Raw genomic sequence first — 16,201 nt, 5'->3', positions numbered from 1 at the left:
TGTAAACATAACACAAATCTAAAAACCAATATTGAATTTTTGATACAGAATCTTCTCTCTCGGCCTTACATTTAGTTCCATATTGTTTCCGATCGCTACATGTAGTGTTTTAAAACCACCAAACTTTAAAACAATACGTTTAAATACCGTGAAATATTTAAAAAAAGCGTAGTTCAATGATTCATTGAGAATTTGAATTAAATAGTAACATGAATAAGTAAACTGTTTAGTAAATAAAGTGTCTTTTTATTTATCCTCTAGGGAATATTTTCCGTGTCTGTACTGTGTATCGCATTAGGTGCCCGGCCACCGATAGTGATTAGTTTAACAAATGCACTCGTTGTATCGCCACAACGCCTCTACAATAATAATTTATTAGAATAATTGTTTTTATAAATAATTTTATGTTAAATTTCTCAATAAGTGAATTTGCTAAAGAGTGTTTTGAAAGTGAGTGTGTTTAGTGGTTTCGAATTTTATCAATATTTTCGATTGTGAATCAATAAATCAAGATGATTAAATGTAAGTATTAAAGATACGTTTTTTATCGTAAATAACGCATCATCAATGCTTTGATTGCGTTGTCTTAAAATTTTAATTTGTCTATGTCCTGTATTTGTCATACTGCAATATAAAAGAAAGTGAATTTTCCAAATGAAAAAAATGTAATTGGCATTTTAATTTTGCCATGAACAATAGTTATAGATGTTTTAAACAATCAAGATATTTTTACACTAACAAATAAATTATTTTGATTACAATCTAAGTAGGTACCTACAGTAATAAAAACATTAAATTAAAAAGAAATTAAATTATTCACAAGAGGACACTGAAAACGCATTGTTTTTGTTAAATAAGAAATCATTCATGACAGGCACTGGAATCGTAAAACTGCATCTTTTTTTAAAACATAAATATGACAAGTTATTAATCAAATGAAAAGTCCTTAGTGCTTAAGCATAAAGAACTTATGTGTATTTAAATCAAGTCTTTGTTTATCATATCTAACAAACATATAGCTTATGTAAATCGATACATTATGTATATACTATATACCTGTTGCTTAGTACATAGAGCACTGTATCAGACGTAGGATCAAGGTTCATGTGCAAGTCAATTATTTATTAAACGTCTTAAAGTGGTAGCTGTTTTGCAAACAACACTATCATTTGAGATAAATAGATATCTAATGAAACAGCCAATCATGATAGGGTTGTGTGCTTTCGAAAAATAACTGCAAAATTAGACTTCATGTTTTCCTTGTTCAAATATCTATCCTATTAAAAATGTAACAAATGAAGCTTTATCGGAAAACTGTATGCTTTTCCCAATAAAGCTTAACTTGTTATCAGATATAAGTCCCGATAGAAATATATGTACCTATGAACATTGGTTGAAAATAACCGCTAATTTCATAATACCTCCAAAAGAAAGGGACTCGTCACAAATGCTCCTACTCTCCGCCCGTTCTTATAATGTTGTTTATGTAATTATGAGATGTACGGTAAATTACGTTAATTTTACCTTGTTTTTCAATTGAAAGAATCGATTTTTCAGACCTAATTATTTAAATTTAATAAATCTACACAATGTAACGCAAAATAGTCTTTCCCCCGGTTGCTGAGGTACATTTAGCGGTAGTTTATCTATTCAATAGCGTTTAAACTCATATAAAAAACCGTTATTGAATAGATAAACTACCGTTAAATGTACTCAGGAACCAGTAGTATGTGCCTAATAAATTCACGTAGCAATTAAAACCTAGCCTTTGATACTAAATCAAGGATTTACGTACTTAAGTAGAACTGAATTAAGATCTTTTGTTAGTAAACATGAAATTTTGCAACACACGCTTACGATTTCAAATATATAAAACGTAATTATAGACAGTTATCAAGTCGGTTTATTTTGAGTTTTTATGATAACACAGGTAAACATCGCGATGACAACAAACAGTACTAAGTCCCTGTTACATTTGGTTCAAATGGAAAATTACGCGTGTTTGTCTAGCTAGAAACTTGACATTATCATAAATACCTCTACCTCTCTATGTTTAACACACCAGATATAAATAATTGTACAATATTATTCTGCTCTTTTAAAATCTAATAAATCTACTAGCTGACCCGGCAAACGTTGCTATATATAAATAAAAAAAAATAGTGTCACTTAGGTGTATGAAAAATAGATGTTGGCCGATTCTCAGAGCTACGCAATATGGTCACAAAATTTCATAAAAATCGGTCAAGCCGTTTCGGAGGAGTATGGCAACGAAAACTGTGACGCGACAATTTTATATATTAGATTTATTAATTGTATGGAACAGAATAATTATTCGTGAAATATTAATTTAATGGACCCGCAAGATGATTTATTTTATTGTAATTTTTTAATGCGGTCCTGTATGACAAGATGTGTGGATGTGAATAAAGCAAAATAAGTTTGTAAGGATCGTACCAAGAGGCGTTCTATGATCTTTGCTTACCCCTATGTGAAGATGGCGTGATTTTATGTATGTATGTATGTACGTATGTATGTATGAACCATCAGTTTCAAAAGACTAGAGTCATTTACAAGATTTTTGTCAAAAATCTTGTAAAATTCTTGTCAGAACTGTGTTTAAAATATCTTATATTAGATATAATTATGTCCAGTTTTCTATAGGCCTGTCAGTTTCAAATGTTAGTACCTTTAACCGATGGCTATAAAATCATATTGGCGGAGAATATTGCCTGAAAAGCAATGCACGTCTCTTTATCGGCCATAAAAAGAAAAAAACCGCAATCATTAATTCCGCTATTATGGTTGATCGTTTGATTTACTTACATTAGAAAACCTTAAAATAAACTTGATTCTTAATAATACCATTAGAAAACAATGTAATTGGTGTTTAATTATCACTAATTATCTTTTTTTTCTTCAACATGTTTTAGACGCATGTGGTCATGTCGGTAGCTTAAAGCAGTCGATTCTCAAGCATTTTAGCATGGAAATATTTGTAGAGAAATATATGAGGACGGGGAAAAAGCCTTTTCGCATTATAGTACCTATGTATGTGTGCGTTCGCGCAGCGGAATGTTGTTGAATTTAAAGATATTAATTATGCAGATATTTAGTGTATGACGTCGTATAATTGTGTATGGTAAAAAAAAAATTGTGTACGCAGCCATTGTGGAGAAATTCACCAAAAACTGATTCCGCTGGGCGAACGTTGTCCTGGCGGAACTTATTTTAATCCATAGACTTTAGAAGAAAAGAGGTGTGTCCAAAAATTAGTGTGTATTTGTGTGTAATTGTGTATGTATGAATAAAATGAGTGCATGCATAAACTTCGGAGAAATTCAAGTTTCCGCTACGCGAACGTTTGGCCATTAGCTAGTTTTCATATAAAGCGCTTACATAGAGAGCTGTAGATTTTTACATACGTTGTTTTGAATTTGTTTATATTTGTTTAAAAAACAGATTTAGAAAAAAACGTAGGGCTTAAAAGATAAAAATATAAACGTAAAATACACTTAATAGGTCTTAGTTCTTAAAGTATGCACTTTGGGGTCTAGATTTTCACGTTTATACAAACCTTGTAAGTATCTGAAACATGTTGCCAAGTATCAATGATGTTCCGTTAGTAATTAAAGAGTTAAAGGACAATTTTACCATGAATAGATCACTGTTTACAAAACAGTCAAATATCACGACGTTCTAAAGGAATTGCATGGTAAAATGTATGCCAAAAATTAGTTTATTCATTCAACTATTCACATGCAAAATTTCATGTCATTAAATTTAGTAATTAAAGAAATCAATTAAAATACTGACGAAGCATCGAAAACCTACATAACCCGACCAAGTTCGGATAGCTACAAAAAAGCGTCCATGCAATATATTTAGGTAACATCCCAAAATTTACCGTATAATACCGGTATTGAATTGGTATAGGTGATAACACAGTTGTTGTTTCGATATAATTTAAAGGTCATTTATTTTTGTACACCAAATTGTTGTTCAATTGTTCTGATTTTTCAGCTCCAGAATTGACTGGAATAATTCCGGAGTTCCGATAGGTATTCACATTTTTTAAAAGTTAATATTTTGATTTAATTATATTCTTGTGAACGCACGTAATTTAACGTCTGTGGAATATTCCACAAACTGCTAGTCGAACAGGACGCGCGCGGCTTCCCGCTTGAAACGGTACTTCCATCCTTGAAGAAAAGAGAGGGCAATAATATGTAACATACTTAATAAAAAAAATTTTTGTACACGGATATTTAAATAGAAAAGTACTTGTTAATTGAAGATTTGTTTTTATCGTAGATAGTTGGGTTATTATTAAAATAATATTTTTAATTCAAGAAATGCAATTGTTTTATTTTTTCCTAACGCTTGTGTACGGAACTGTACCATATTAGTAAATACTATATTGTAAGGTTAAGAACGTCTCTTAGATATATGGCTGGGCCGCTTTTTTGTAGCTATCCGAACTTGGTCGGGTTATGTAGGTTTTCGATGCTTCGTCAGTATTTTAATTGATTTCTTTAATTACTAAATTTAATGACATGAAATTTTGCATGTGAATAGTTGAATGAATAAACTAATTTTTGGCATACATTTTACCATGCAATTCCTTTAGAACGTCGTGATATTTGACTGTTTTGTAAACAGTGATCTATTCATGGTAAAATTGTCCTTTAACTCTTTAATTACTAACGGAACATCATTGATACTTGGCAACATGTTTCAGATACTTACAAGGTTTGTATAAACGTGAAAATCTAGACCCCAAAGTGCATACTTTAAGAACTAAGACCTATTAAGTGTATTTTACGTTTATATTTTTATCTTTTAAGCCCTACGATTTTTTCTAAATCTGTTTTTTAAACAAATATAAACAAATTCAAAACAACGTATGTAAAAATCTACAGCTCTCTATGTAAGCGCTTTATATGAAAACTAGCTAATGGCCAAACGTTCGCGTAGCGGAAACTTGAATTTCTCCGAAGTTTATGCATGCACTCATTTTATTCATACATACACAATTACACACAAATACACACTAATTTTTGGACACACCTCTTTTCTTCTAAAGTCTATGGATTAAAATAAGTTCCGCCAGGACAACGTTCGCCCAGCGGAATCAGTTTTTGGTGAATTTCTCCACAATGGCTGCGTACACAATTTTTTTTTTACCATACACAATTATACGACGTCATACACTAAATATCTGCATAATTAATATCTTTAAATTCAACAACATTCCGCTGCGCGAACGCACACCCTATGTATGAACTTGTAATAAAACCTCTTTGGCTTCAAGAATCACAAATGACTAGACGGTTCATTAAGTTTCTTTCAGTGAGCTCGTGAGGTACCCTATCGAGCTTTTTTGTGAAGAGAAAAGATTTTATTACAAGTTCATACTTACAATAATGCGAAAAGACTTTTTTCCCGACCTAATATAAAATCGTTATATCGTAATGTTTATTCAATACGTAACTTAATAGGTACCTAAGTTAGTATAACATATAGGTACACTAACGTGACCATGCAAATATACACAGCATCAAAACAAATAACTAGTTATTGACTCTCGTTGCAGTAAACTGTCCACAAGGCTGAATGACAACAAGTAATTGTGCCAATAAACTATATTTACCATAGACAACGCTCTACGTCATGATCGTAAACATTTAATAAAATTGTACCACAACAATAAGCGAATAATAATTTGAATATTAATATATAATAACATAATATAAATTACGAATATTATATTTAAGACAGTATAATCTAATAATAAAGTTTGTTTATTGTGCATGACATTGAGATGATTTAACCATCGCCATTTCATCGCCATCAGCTCATTATGTTCTTTTAAGAAAATTATTATTTTGTTTAAACCAACAAAGAGGATACAACAAGTCCTCCAAGCCGTGATCTAGAATCATCAAATAGTAAATCATGAATGAAATCACACCAAAATAATAAATGTGTTTTATAAATACTGATATGACCGTCATAGAGCACTTGAAGAGTCTACGAAACATCAAATTGAAATGTAATTGAACCAATTCACGTGTATTTCGTCACATACCAATAAAAATACCAATAAAACTATGATTAGATGCACCACAATCGTCACCCAGTCTATGTTTTATATCAACAAAAACGCCAAAAACCATCTAAAAGTCAATAGACTATTATAAAAATAGTAACAAAAATCTGAAGCGTCAATCTACGTTACATTGAGATCACTTGTATTGATCGCAGTAATCTGTTGTTATGAGATAACACTGATAACACGTAACCCCTGTCAAGAGAGCACTTCAAAAACTTCAGTCACTAAACTAACGTCAAACACACACCACGCTAGTTTTTACTCTTCTACGACGGTCGTGAGTTTCATAATGTTTTCTATTTTTACAATCATACTTTTTGCATTTGAAAACTTCATGCTGTGACGTATTTTACTCTTTTGTAATATTTGTACTAGTATTATAAGGTTTTAAAGTATTTATTTTGTTTCTTAATGGTATTTGAGTTGTCTTTTTTGGGGGTTATCTAACTTATGATGTTTGTGTTGTAATTAAAACTGTTACGTGGTGATGAACTTGTACTGATGTTTTAGATAGAATGTCCGTCTGTCTGTTAGAATTTTAGTCCCGTGTCCAGCAATGAGACGGTTAAAAGTTTTTTGAAGTCTAAGTTCTACACTCCTATTGTATATTTTGGCTTAAATAAAAGATTACATATTGGGAAACCATTTGGACTCCGGACAATGTCAAATGTCTAAAGCGACGTCTGAGACTGTAGCATCGCTAGTTACTTTGCCAAATAATTAACGAATTTGATTGAGCCTTTAGTTAGAAAACCTGTGATTTATAAATAAATCTGTATTTAATAATAATTGTACTTTTGTTACAGTATCGTTAAACGAAGTCATGAAGATCGGGTTCATTGGGGGTGGCAGATTGGCTTTCGCTTTGGCTAATGGATTCATCTCAGCTGGTACGTAAAATAAAAACTCTACGCCATAAGATTTCACTCATTTAACTTAGTATCGAAACATGCATTAACTTAACAATTATTCACCGGCCTACAAAACTAATAGAGAAGTTTAAATTTCCTTTGAATAGCTATTTCCTCCCGAGTAGCTAAAGTTACTTGTTACACAAAATACTAGAGGTTAAAGGGAACTACGGGGATTATATTTTGTTTTAGGCTAAATTTTCAGGGTACCTGCGTGTGCACGATGGAATCACATTTAGGCATAAAATATTACGTTTAATTCACGCACGTAGAACATTGTAGAAATTCGTAGAAATAAGTGTATTATTATTATTAGAAAATTCTAGTCGTAAAGAATAGTACGAAAGAACAATCGCGAACATTGTAAGCGGCGGCGATCCTTCGATCAAGCGCACCGACTGTTCCCGAATAGATAGAACGAGATAGATATATAGGCGAGTCGCGTACGCGCGAGCGAGACGGCGGCGTTCTCGAATCTCGCGCGGTGCGGCACGGAGCGCTTGATCATTCCGTTTGATTCTAGACTAGTGTAGAAACAATGTTTGTGAATATAAATAGGGACGCGCGCTGCGTAACATCAGTTTAAGTTTTAAGCTCATGGTGATCACTTGGAAGAAAGGAACATAGTATGAACATAGTGAACATAGCGAATATTATTGTAAAGTTTAAGTTTTAAACTCAACGAATGAAGATCACATCGGAAAAAGAAGAAAAGTACATAGTGAATAAACCGTACATAGTAAAGTATATGAACAGTGTATAGTAAATAATTTATAATACAGTCCACTTTTGAAGAATTGAAGAAAATAAAATAAATATATTACTTCGCAACCGGTGTTCTTATTGAAGAATAGTAATCCTCCACATTGCTGGTCACTTCGAGCGCCGGATTGGAACAGTGCAAGAACAAAGAATGCCCGTTACGCGAAGTTATAAAGGAAGAATAATCGAACAGTTGGCGACGTCGGAGACTACTACTGCCCTCACGTCAGCCACAGAGATGTTGAACACCGCGACAATGTTGGAGCCCGCCACTTCGATGGGGTCAACGACCGCGATCGCGCTGGGGTCAGCGACCGCGACTACGACCGCCACTACAGCTGTGCCTGCGATGACCGCCGAAGGTGCGAGGTCACGTAGGACGTCGCGTGTGTCAAAAATACGAAGAAGAGAAATTCTTGCGGCCGAAGAGGAAGTCGCCGCGCTGAAGCTCGCCCTCGCCGAGTTAAAGTTGAAGCGTCTTCGCGCCGAGATCGAGGACGAGGAAGAAGATTCTGCTTCATCGTCAGATGAGGATGAGGAGAATGCACTCAGCCGAGTGAAGGAATGGCCGGACAGGAACAAGGCCACCAAGGAAAAGGATATTATCTGGCGAGAACAGAGTACTTCCGAGGAGGACGAAGTACTTGCGCCCAAGAAAGAAAATACGCCGCGGTACGAGCAAATTTATGTGGCGATGGATAAGAAACCACAGTGCCACGTATGTATGAATGAACATAGACTGGACGATTGTAGTAAGTTTCGTAACGCGAGTGTGAATGAACGATGGGACATTGCAAAGAAGAGTAGATTGTGTTTCCGCTGCCTGCTTAGTACGCATAAACGTGAAAAGTGTCGTGCGAAAGCTTGCGGCGAAGATGGCTGCAACATGTCTCACCATCGGCTGTTGCACCATAGGAAGAACATTGGGAAAGCGCAACTAGCGTTATCGAAGCCTGCCGAGATAACGCAGACTCTGGAAATGGTTAAGCTGTGCTCTTTGCGCGATCGTGAAGCTCCCGCTGAAAAATGGAACATGAAAATGGTCGGAGATTGGACCACACCGAACAAGTGGCTCACAAATCGCGCCACAGGACAATTGCTGCAGTTCAATGACCGGTGTGGGAATAGTAAACACATCGTGGCTGCAGCATGGAAACGTACAAGGGGAAGGTCGCACAGTGACCCTACCTGGAGAAAACTCGAAGATATGAACAGTGCAGGAAAACCGGTGTTGAGCGAGCGACGACGGCAACGATGGGTAAATAGCCACCAGCCTGCACTCCAACACCGGCGGGAGCAGCGCACATCGGGAATATCTACAACCGACGAACATGGACATGGACATCGCCACGGACAACGTACATCCAGTGACGACCGAACAGAGGAGCCATCGTGCTGCCAAATTAATCGCGAGTTGCGACGGCGGGAGAAATGTGCACGATGGAATCACATTTAGGCATAAAATATTACGTTTAATTCACGCACGTAGAACATTGTAGAAATTCGTAGAAATAAGTGTATTATTATTATTAGAAAATTCTAGTCGTAAAGAATAGTACGAAAGAACAATCGCGAACATTGTAAGCGGCGGCGATCCTTCGATCAAGCGCACCGACTGTTCCCGAATAGATAGAACGAGATAGATATATAGGCGAGTCGCGTACGCGCGAGCGAGACGGCGGCGTTCTCGAATCTCGCGCGGTGCGGCACGGAGCGCTTGATCATTCCGTTTGATTCTAGACTAGTGTAGAAACAATGTTTGTGAATATAAATAGGGACGCGCGCTGCGTAACATCAGTTTAAGTTTTAAGCTCATGGTGATCACTTGGAAGAAAGGAACATAGTATGAACATAGTGAACATAGCGAATATTATTGTAAAGTTTAAGTTTTAAACTCAACGAATGAAGATCACATCGGAGAAAGAAGAAAAGTACATAGTGAATAAACCGTACATAGTAAAGTATATGAACAGTGTATAGTAAATAATTTATAATATAGTCCACTTTTGAAGAATTGAAGAAAATAAAATAAATATATTACTTCGCAACCGGTGTTCTTATTATAAGAATATTAGTCCTCCACACTGCGTATTTTCAAAGTTATATTACGATACATAAGTTCTATACCAAGCTTATGGTATTTTTTGAACTCACTTCACTACTTCCCAACTTTTAGAATTGCGCAATGTGATGTGAAATATGGCCTCGATTCTCTACCACTATCGACTACCGACAACCGAACTGTCATCGAGAAATTTTGTATGAAAATCTGATCAGCGCCTCTGACGGGTGTCGTAGGAAACATTTTGGCAGTACATTCTAAATGTCAAATGTCGATAGCTAGCCGGTTGTCGGTAGTCGATAGTGGTAGAGAATCGAGGTACAGAGGTGATATTGTTTGTTTCCTATTTTATAAGTTACGTAAGGGGTTTATCTAACAACACGTGACGCGTGTTTAGTTAATTTTATCTTCCCAATTATAATCGATGTTAATAACAAACAACTTACTTTTATTTAAACGTTTATCTTACTTATTTAAGGCAACAGAATTAGTTAAATAAAGTTTAATAAAATTTGTTTAATACATTTATTGAGGGCATGCAAAGTCCACAATCCCAGCGTAGTGGACTCAAGGCCTAACCCCTCCCAAGTTTGGGAGGAGACCCTTGCCCTGCAGTGGGATAGTAATAGGTTATTTTTTTGTGAATAATATTAAATAAGAATTAAACTTATTTTTGTAACAGTTTGATCCATTTTTCGTAGGATTGGCAAAACCTGATGAGATCACAGCGAGTGTCCACCCTGCCGATGTGGCCAGTGCTGAGGCGTTTAAGGTAAATCCATAGACAAAATACGAATTTCAATTTCCTTCAAAAAGTTCGTATTTTTTTTTATTTGTATAACTATTTAGTTTCTTATACCTTCGAAACTTCTAACCATCGTAGATATTTGTATCTCATAAAAGTATGTCAAGTGCATTAGCAGATACGTTGCAAAAATAGACAGATTACATCGTAAATTGCCGTATCTATGATAACAAACTATACTCAAAGACTGATAATATGATACCAGATCAGTTTATACATACAATACAGTTACAAAGGATACGGTTCTCCCCGTAATTTAACACGTCTGAAAATGGATCATTTGCCATGGTTTTAACACAGCATTTGTATGGACTTTTGACCGGTCTTAAGCCTTCTAGTTCTAGTTTCCTGGATCGACCAATACTTGAATATACACCATCATCATATCAGCCGAAAGACGTCCACTGCTGGACAAAGGACCAATAAATACATAGGTCTTTTTCAAATATACCTAAACCCTGAACTCCATTTTGCTGAAGACAGAAACAGCAACAAAGTAGTACTAGAATTGATGGACACATCATTAAAATATAATAGTGACCAATATTAACAACAGTTTTGATAAATATATACGGACAGACAGCAGACTGACATATAAGTGGAGCCCTGATTGTGGATATCGCCTTGACTTTGTAGTAGTTAAGTAATTGTTATGTAGATAACAAAATTACGTCTTTAACATGACAATAATTACGTTCTATATATTACAATTATGTTTTTACAACGTGAAGTCATCACTTAGAAGAGTTTTGGCCAGATGAAACTTAAGAAATGTTAGGAAGTAAAACAATTTATTACTAGCTAGGGATGATTATAACGTGGTTATTCTTACAGTAAAATAAATAAAAAAAACTTTACTTAAATGTAAAATTTTGTTTGTTGTGTAGTTAGGAGGACTATCGTTTAACCAATTTAAATAAGATCCGAATTTTGCATTGAACCGCTACCTGATTTTTATACTTACATAACTTTACTTAACTTTTAAACTTTCACGTTGCATGTTAAATATAACATTATGATGACATACGGGAATTGACGCGACACGCATTTCTGAACAGACAGTCGAAAACACGTACAGGGCCTAAATTTTTTTTAAACATCAACCCTTTTTGCTTTAAAAGGGGAATAAAAACCTAGCAATTAACTACTTACCTTCATACTATTGCAGAAACTAGGAGCTACCGCAGTGTTCGACAACAAGCCAGTGGTAGAACGATCTGAGGTGGTGATCGTGTCTGTGAAGCCTGATGTCGTGGTGCCAGCCCTCAAGGAGGTCAAGGACCTCAGCTCCAGCAAGAACAAGCTGTTCATCTCCGTCGCTATGGGCGTCTCCACGAAGGCTATTGAAAATGTACGTACCTATCTAATCTATTAACGAAAATTGAGTGTTTTCCAATAGTTACCTTTTTTTTTTAATATGAGTGGTCGCTAACCCAACAGCGCTGCGTCGGGAGTCATCGGGTTCAATTCTCAGATGTAATATTTGTACGAACGACAAATCTTTGTTTCCGGTCAGTTTGTTTGTACCTACTTAGTGTCTTGTGTTTGCTAAATTCTCCAATTTAAAAAAAACCCTACACCCATTTTCACATTTGGTAGATGCATACTCCATCTACACTTATGAAATAAAATTGTGTTGTGCAAAGACAAATAGGTACATTGTTTGTTTTCATGACAAAGAGACGTGACGTGTCAATTTTTGCAACTTAACTAAAACTTCGAGTAAATACTGTTAAAGATAATAATAGGAATAAAAGGATCTTAATAATTTTTGGGATTTACAAAGGATTCGAGTATATGAATCGTCTTTCAAAGCATTTTTATATGAGAGAAAGCAAGTAAACAGTAGTTAGGTTTATTCCATTTTGCGGAAATCTATTTGCGTCGCAGACCACTTGTAGTAATTAAGATTCAAGTGTTTACCAGCAAGGGATTACACTATCATAATCCCCGTCAACAGATTTTTAATAGTGTCAATTGAAATATAAGATAACTCATCGGCAAGCGGTTTTTAAAATTTAAAGGTTAACATATTAATGAGGATTTCATATTTGAACTTCATTTTTTATAGAAATAACATACTAACTCTACCCTTTAAAATCTGAATTAAATAACGTAATAGAATATACTGAAGTAGAAACCCTTAACATTCAATATTTAAACTCGAGACATCAACACATATTCCGTCTACAAAATAACTTTTACGAGCCACAGATTAGACGTACTAATCTTATAAAACTCTCCGTATCCTCAGGTACTCCCATCAGAAGCACGCGTAATCAGAGTAATGCCGAACACTCCAGCCCTAGTCCAGCACGGCGCTGCTGCTCTGAGCCGTGGGTCGAGAGCCACGGCGGAAGACGCCAAGCTCACCACGCAGCTGTTCAAGGCAGTAGGCACTTGTGACGAGGTGCCCGAGTACCAGATGGATGCTGTGACTGCGTTGAGCGGCAGCGGACCCGCTTATGTGAGTATGAGTACCGTTAAAATCATTTGCCCGATATAGGCTTGAAATGATATTGCAATATTTAATTTGTACTTTATTTTATCAAGTTATCCGGCTTTGTTTATCTTTGGAGTATCTGAATATTATTAGCAATAATGATCCAGCTACGTTCCAAATGAAAAGTCCTACCGTTGGGTACTTCTAGGATAAAAAAATGTTGAAGTTTTGAGGCCAAAAATGAGCCTACCTGTTTCACAAAATAACTCTGTAAATATTCTAACGGAATTTAATTGAACCTAGTAAACTAAATAGGTATGTAGATAAGGGGTAAATATAAATTAGTGTTTTTCAAAGTAATCGATATATCTGTGTTTCTAGACAAAGCAAAAAATACTTGACGTTTTTAGGATTAAAGCTTGATGATTATGTTTTATTTTTAAATTAATTGCCTGTTTCTCAAAAATTCATAAGGCACAAGGAGGCATGTATGTTTCTTTCAAATGTAAATACTGTCTACTACCGTCCCACTTTCCTGTTCTCTATCTTATCTTAGTGACAGTTAAAAGTCACTGTCCTATGCCACATTACGTGAAAAATTCATGTTTTCAGTGTGGCGTCTTATTATAGTATTAAGAATATTTGTATTATGATAATTATCTTGATCGTCATCGTGGAAGTATTGCGACTGACGTATCAGTGCCTAGAGCTAAAAATAAACTGTAAGACGTAGGTTATGTATGTACCTACAATCGTTGCTATTAACTATATAGACTTTTAAAGCGATTTAGATTTATCTTATAAACTTAAAGGTAAAAGGTAGGTACTTTTAAATTTTTGGTTATCAAACTTTTTCCCCGATTTATTATAGTTTTTCTTTTGAGTTCTAAACTATTGAACTATTGTTTACTTGACACATACATGTAGGTACTTTGTTTCGAGGTAAATTTCATTTAGTTAAGTCTAAACGTAGTTTGAGTTCTCTACTGGATACTACGGGAGTTTATCTATGTATGTGTATATTTAAATAAAATAGTTAAATAGTTTACATCTAAATAAAATAGTAGTCATACTACAAAGTTAACTTAACTTCGCGATGTTATTAAACAATAATAACATGAAACAAATCTCATCCGGGAAATAATCTTATCAAAACCTTGAAAACTTCTAAACAAGGAAAAGGGTTATTGTGTTAAAACGTGACAGAACTAGGTTAAGAATTAGCGAATAGATAACACATTGACAACTTGTGTCCTTCGGGTTCATTCACCTGAAGATTAAAGATTATCTACTTAGTATTAGAATCTTATCGATATCCGTTGTCTATTTTGATAAAACATAATCTAAATAAAACTATTTATACTAATCTACATAAATAACAATGTTTTGAAACCTTTATCTTTAGTTTCTAGTAATCATCGTATTACAAAAAGGTACTTAGTTTCAATCAATATGACATGTGTTTGTAAAATTGTTTTATTTTAATTGCGATTTTACCTCGACTTAAATAAAAGGTGCAACATTGATTATTGATTAAACATGAAACTAAGTATGTTTACTATCACTCAGTGTGCTAGGAACAACACGTGTTCATACATACTTATAATAGTTCCTGCTGGCAACAAGAGCGACTGTACTTGTTATCTACTTATAACCTAACCACAATGTAGTGACTATTATAACCGCAACCCTGTGGTTAACTCCGTGTTTGTACGCTATAATAAATAAGTTCCAATGTATACGGTTCATTATTGATCTTTCGGATCTTCAGAAAAATAATTGTTTAAAAGGGCTAAGGTATTTTCAAAACGCGGATAGTTACCATTTGGAAAGAATCTCTACAAATAAATTATCTGATATCGCCTGTCCAATCAAAATACCATTGTTTTCATTTTGGCAGTTGAATATTGACAAAACGGGGTAACTATATTTCAAAGAGGATCAATACGCTAAACAAAATTGCTAACCACAGAAATCAGAATACTATTTTACTTAATGCTTAAGGCCTCTAACTTTTACTATACAACAGTTAAAACTTCAACATTGATCATTAACCCAAGTCTTTTCTTCTTTCCCAGGTGTACATGCTAATAGAATCCCTCGCAGACGGCGGAGTTCGCTGCGGTCTACCGCGAGACCTGGCTCTCCGCCTTGCGGCGCAGACCACGCTGGGCGCGGCCGCCATGTTGCAGACCGGCCTGCACCCTGCCGCGCTGAAGGACAATGTCACCAGCCCCGCTGGGTCTACTGCTGAGGGCACTTACCACTTGGAAAAGAATGGTAAACTTTATTTTTGTAATTATTTAATATAGCAGATTTTATAGTTTTATTTATTCAATTCTGTAGTTTAGTCTAGCGTTGGAAACGTTGCAAACTTGGACTTCCAAGATTTTTTTTTGTATAATGTATCTCGAAATTTATTTTGGACGCTGGGAGTCGTACAAGCCGTGGTTACAAGAATACTTGATGAATGCAACGCTGTTGACACTTTAGCTATAGGATCTACAAATATGAACAATCAGCCACGCTTTTTATTTTATGTGCTTAATATAATAAACAAATACGATTTAATCATTAAATTAAATTCCACCTTTTTTCTCTTCAGGTTTCCGTGCAGCTGTGATCGGCGCAGTCAGCGCTGCAGCCGACAGATGTAAAGTCGTCAACAGCCAACTGAATAATACGCCTTGATGATGCAATCTCTGTTTATTTAATGTAATTAATGTGAATTATATTGTTATAAGAAGACATTAAATGCTATTTTCCTAACATATGATTTTTATTTGAGACTTGTTACAAACCAACTGAAACACTTAACCATACCTGCCAATAACTTCCATACTAACCTTGCAAAACCTGCAGGTTAGAATATTATTTATTTATTTAAGAAACTATACATAAATAATTAATGTATTTCTATCAACTGAAGTCTGAACCTATTTCTACATTTCTTTTTTTATTTGTTAGAGCGCCATCTAGTGATTTGTAGAGTAACAAAAAGCATAGACAATTAGGTCTCTCATAATACTCAAAAAGAATAGAGCGTTCACATTGCTCCTAGATGGCAGCACTATCAATAAGATTTTGACAGCAGATTTCATTT

At 34.8% G+C, this 16,201-nt stretch overlaps 1 protein-coding gene across 2 annotated transcripts; it reads left to right on the top strand.

Annotated features, from left to right (window-relative positions):
* The first annotated feature begins 284 nt into the window (after positions 1-284).
* P5cr-2 (Pyrroline-5-carboxylate reductase-like 2) lies at positions 285-15,867 on the top strand. Of its 2 annotated transcripts, none has more exons than XM_076131132.1 (7): positions 285-522; positions 6,922-7,005; positions 10,552-10,622; positions 11,824-12,006; positions 12,910-13,122; positions 15,177-15,378; positions 15,704-15,867. In XM_076131132.1, exons 1-7 carry the CDS (start codon positions 513-515, stop codon positions 15,787-15,789), a joined length of 849 nt encoding a protein of 282 aa, XP_075987247.1. In that variant the 5' UTR covers positions 285-512; the 3' UTR covers positions 15,790-15,867. The 2 variants fall into 2 exon arrangements, with proteins under 2 accessions (XP_075987247.1, XP_075987248.1); XM_076131133.1 differs by lacking the exon at positions 285-522 and adding an exon at positions 6,251-6,392.
* Positions 15,868-16,201: the final 334 nt, after the last annotated feature.

Source organism: Anticarsia gemmatalis, chromosome 25 (assembly GCF_050436995.1).
Source record: "Anticarsia gemmatalis isolate Benzon Research Colony breed Stoneville strain chromosome 25, ilAntGemm2 primary, whole genome shotgun sequence".
Classification (NCBI taxonomy): domain Eukaryota; kingdom Metazoa; phylum Arthropoda; class Insecta; order Lepidoptera; family Erebidae; genus Anticarsia; species Anticarsia gemmatalis.
Note: the sequence above shows the minus strand (reverse complement) of the source record. Positions and strands in the feature narration are given on the sequence as shown.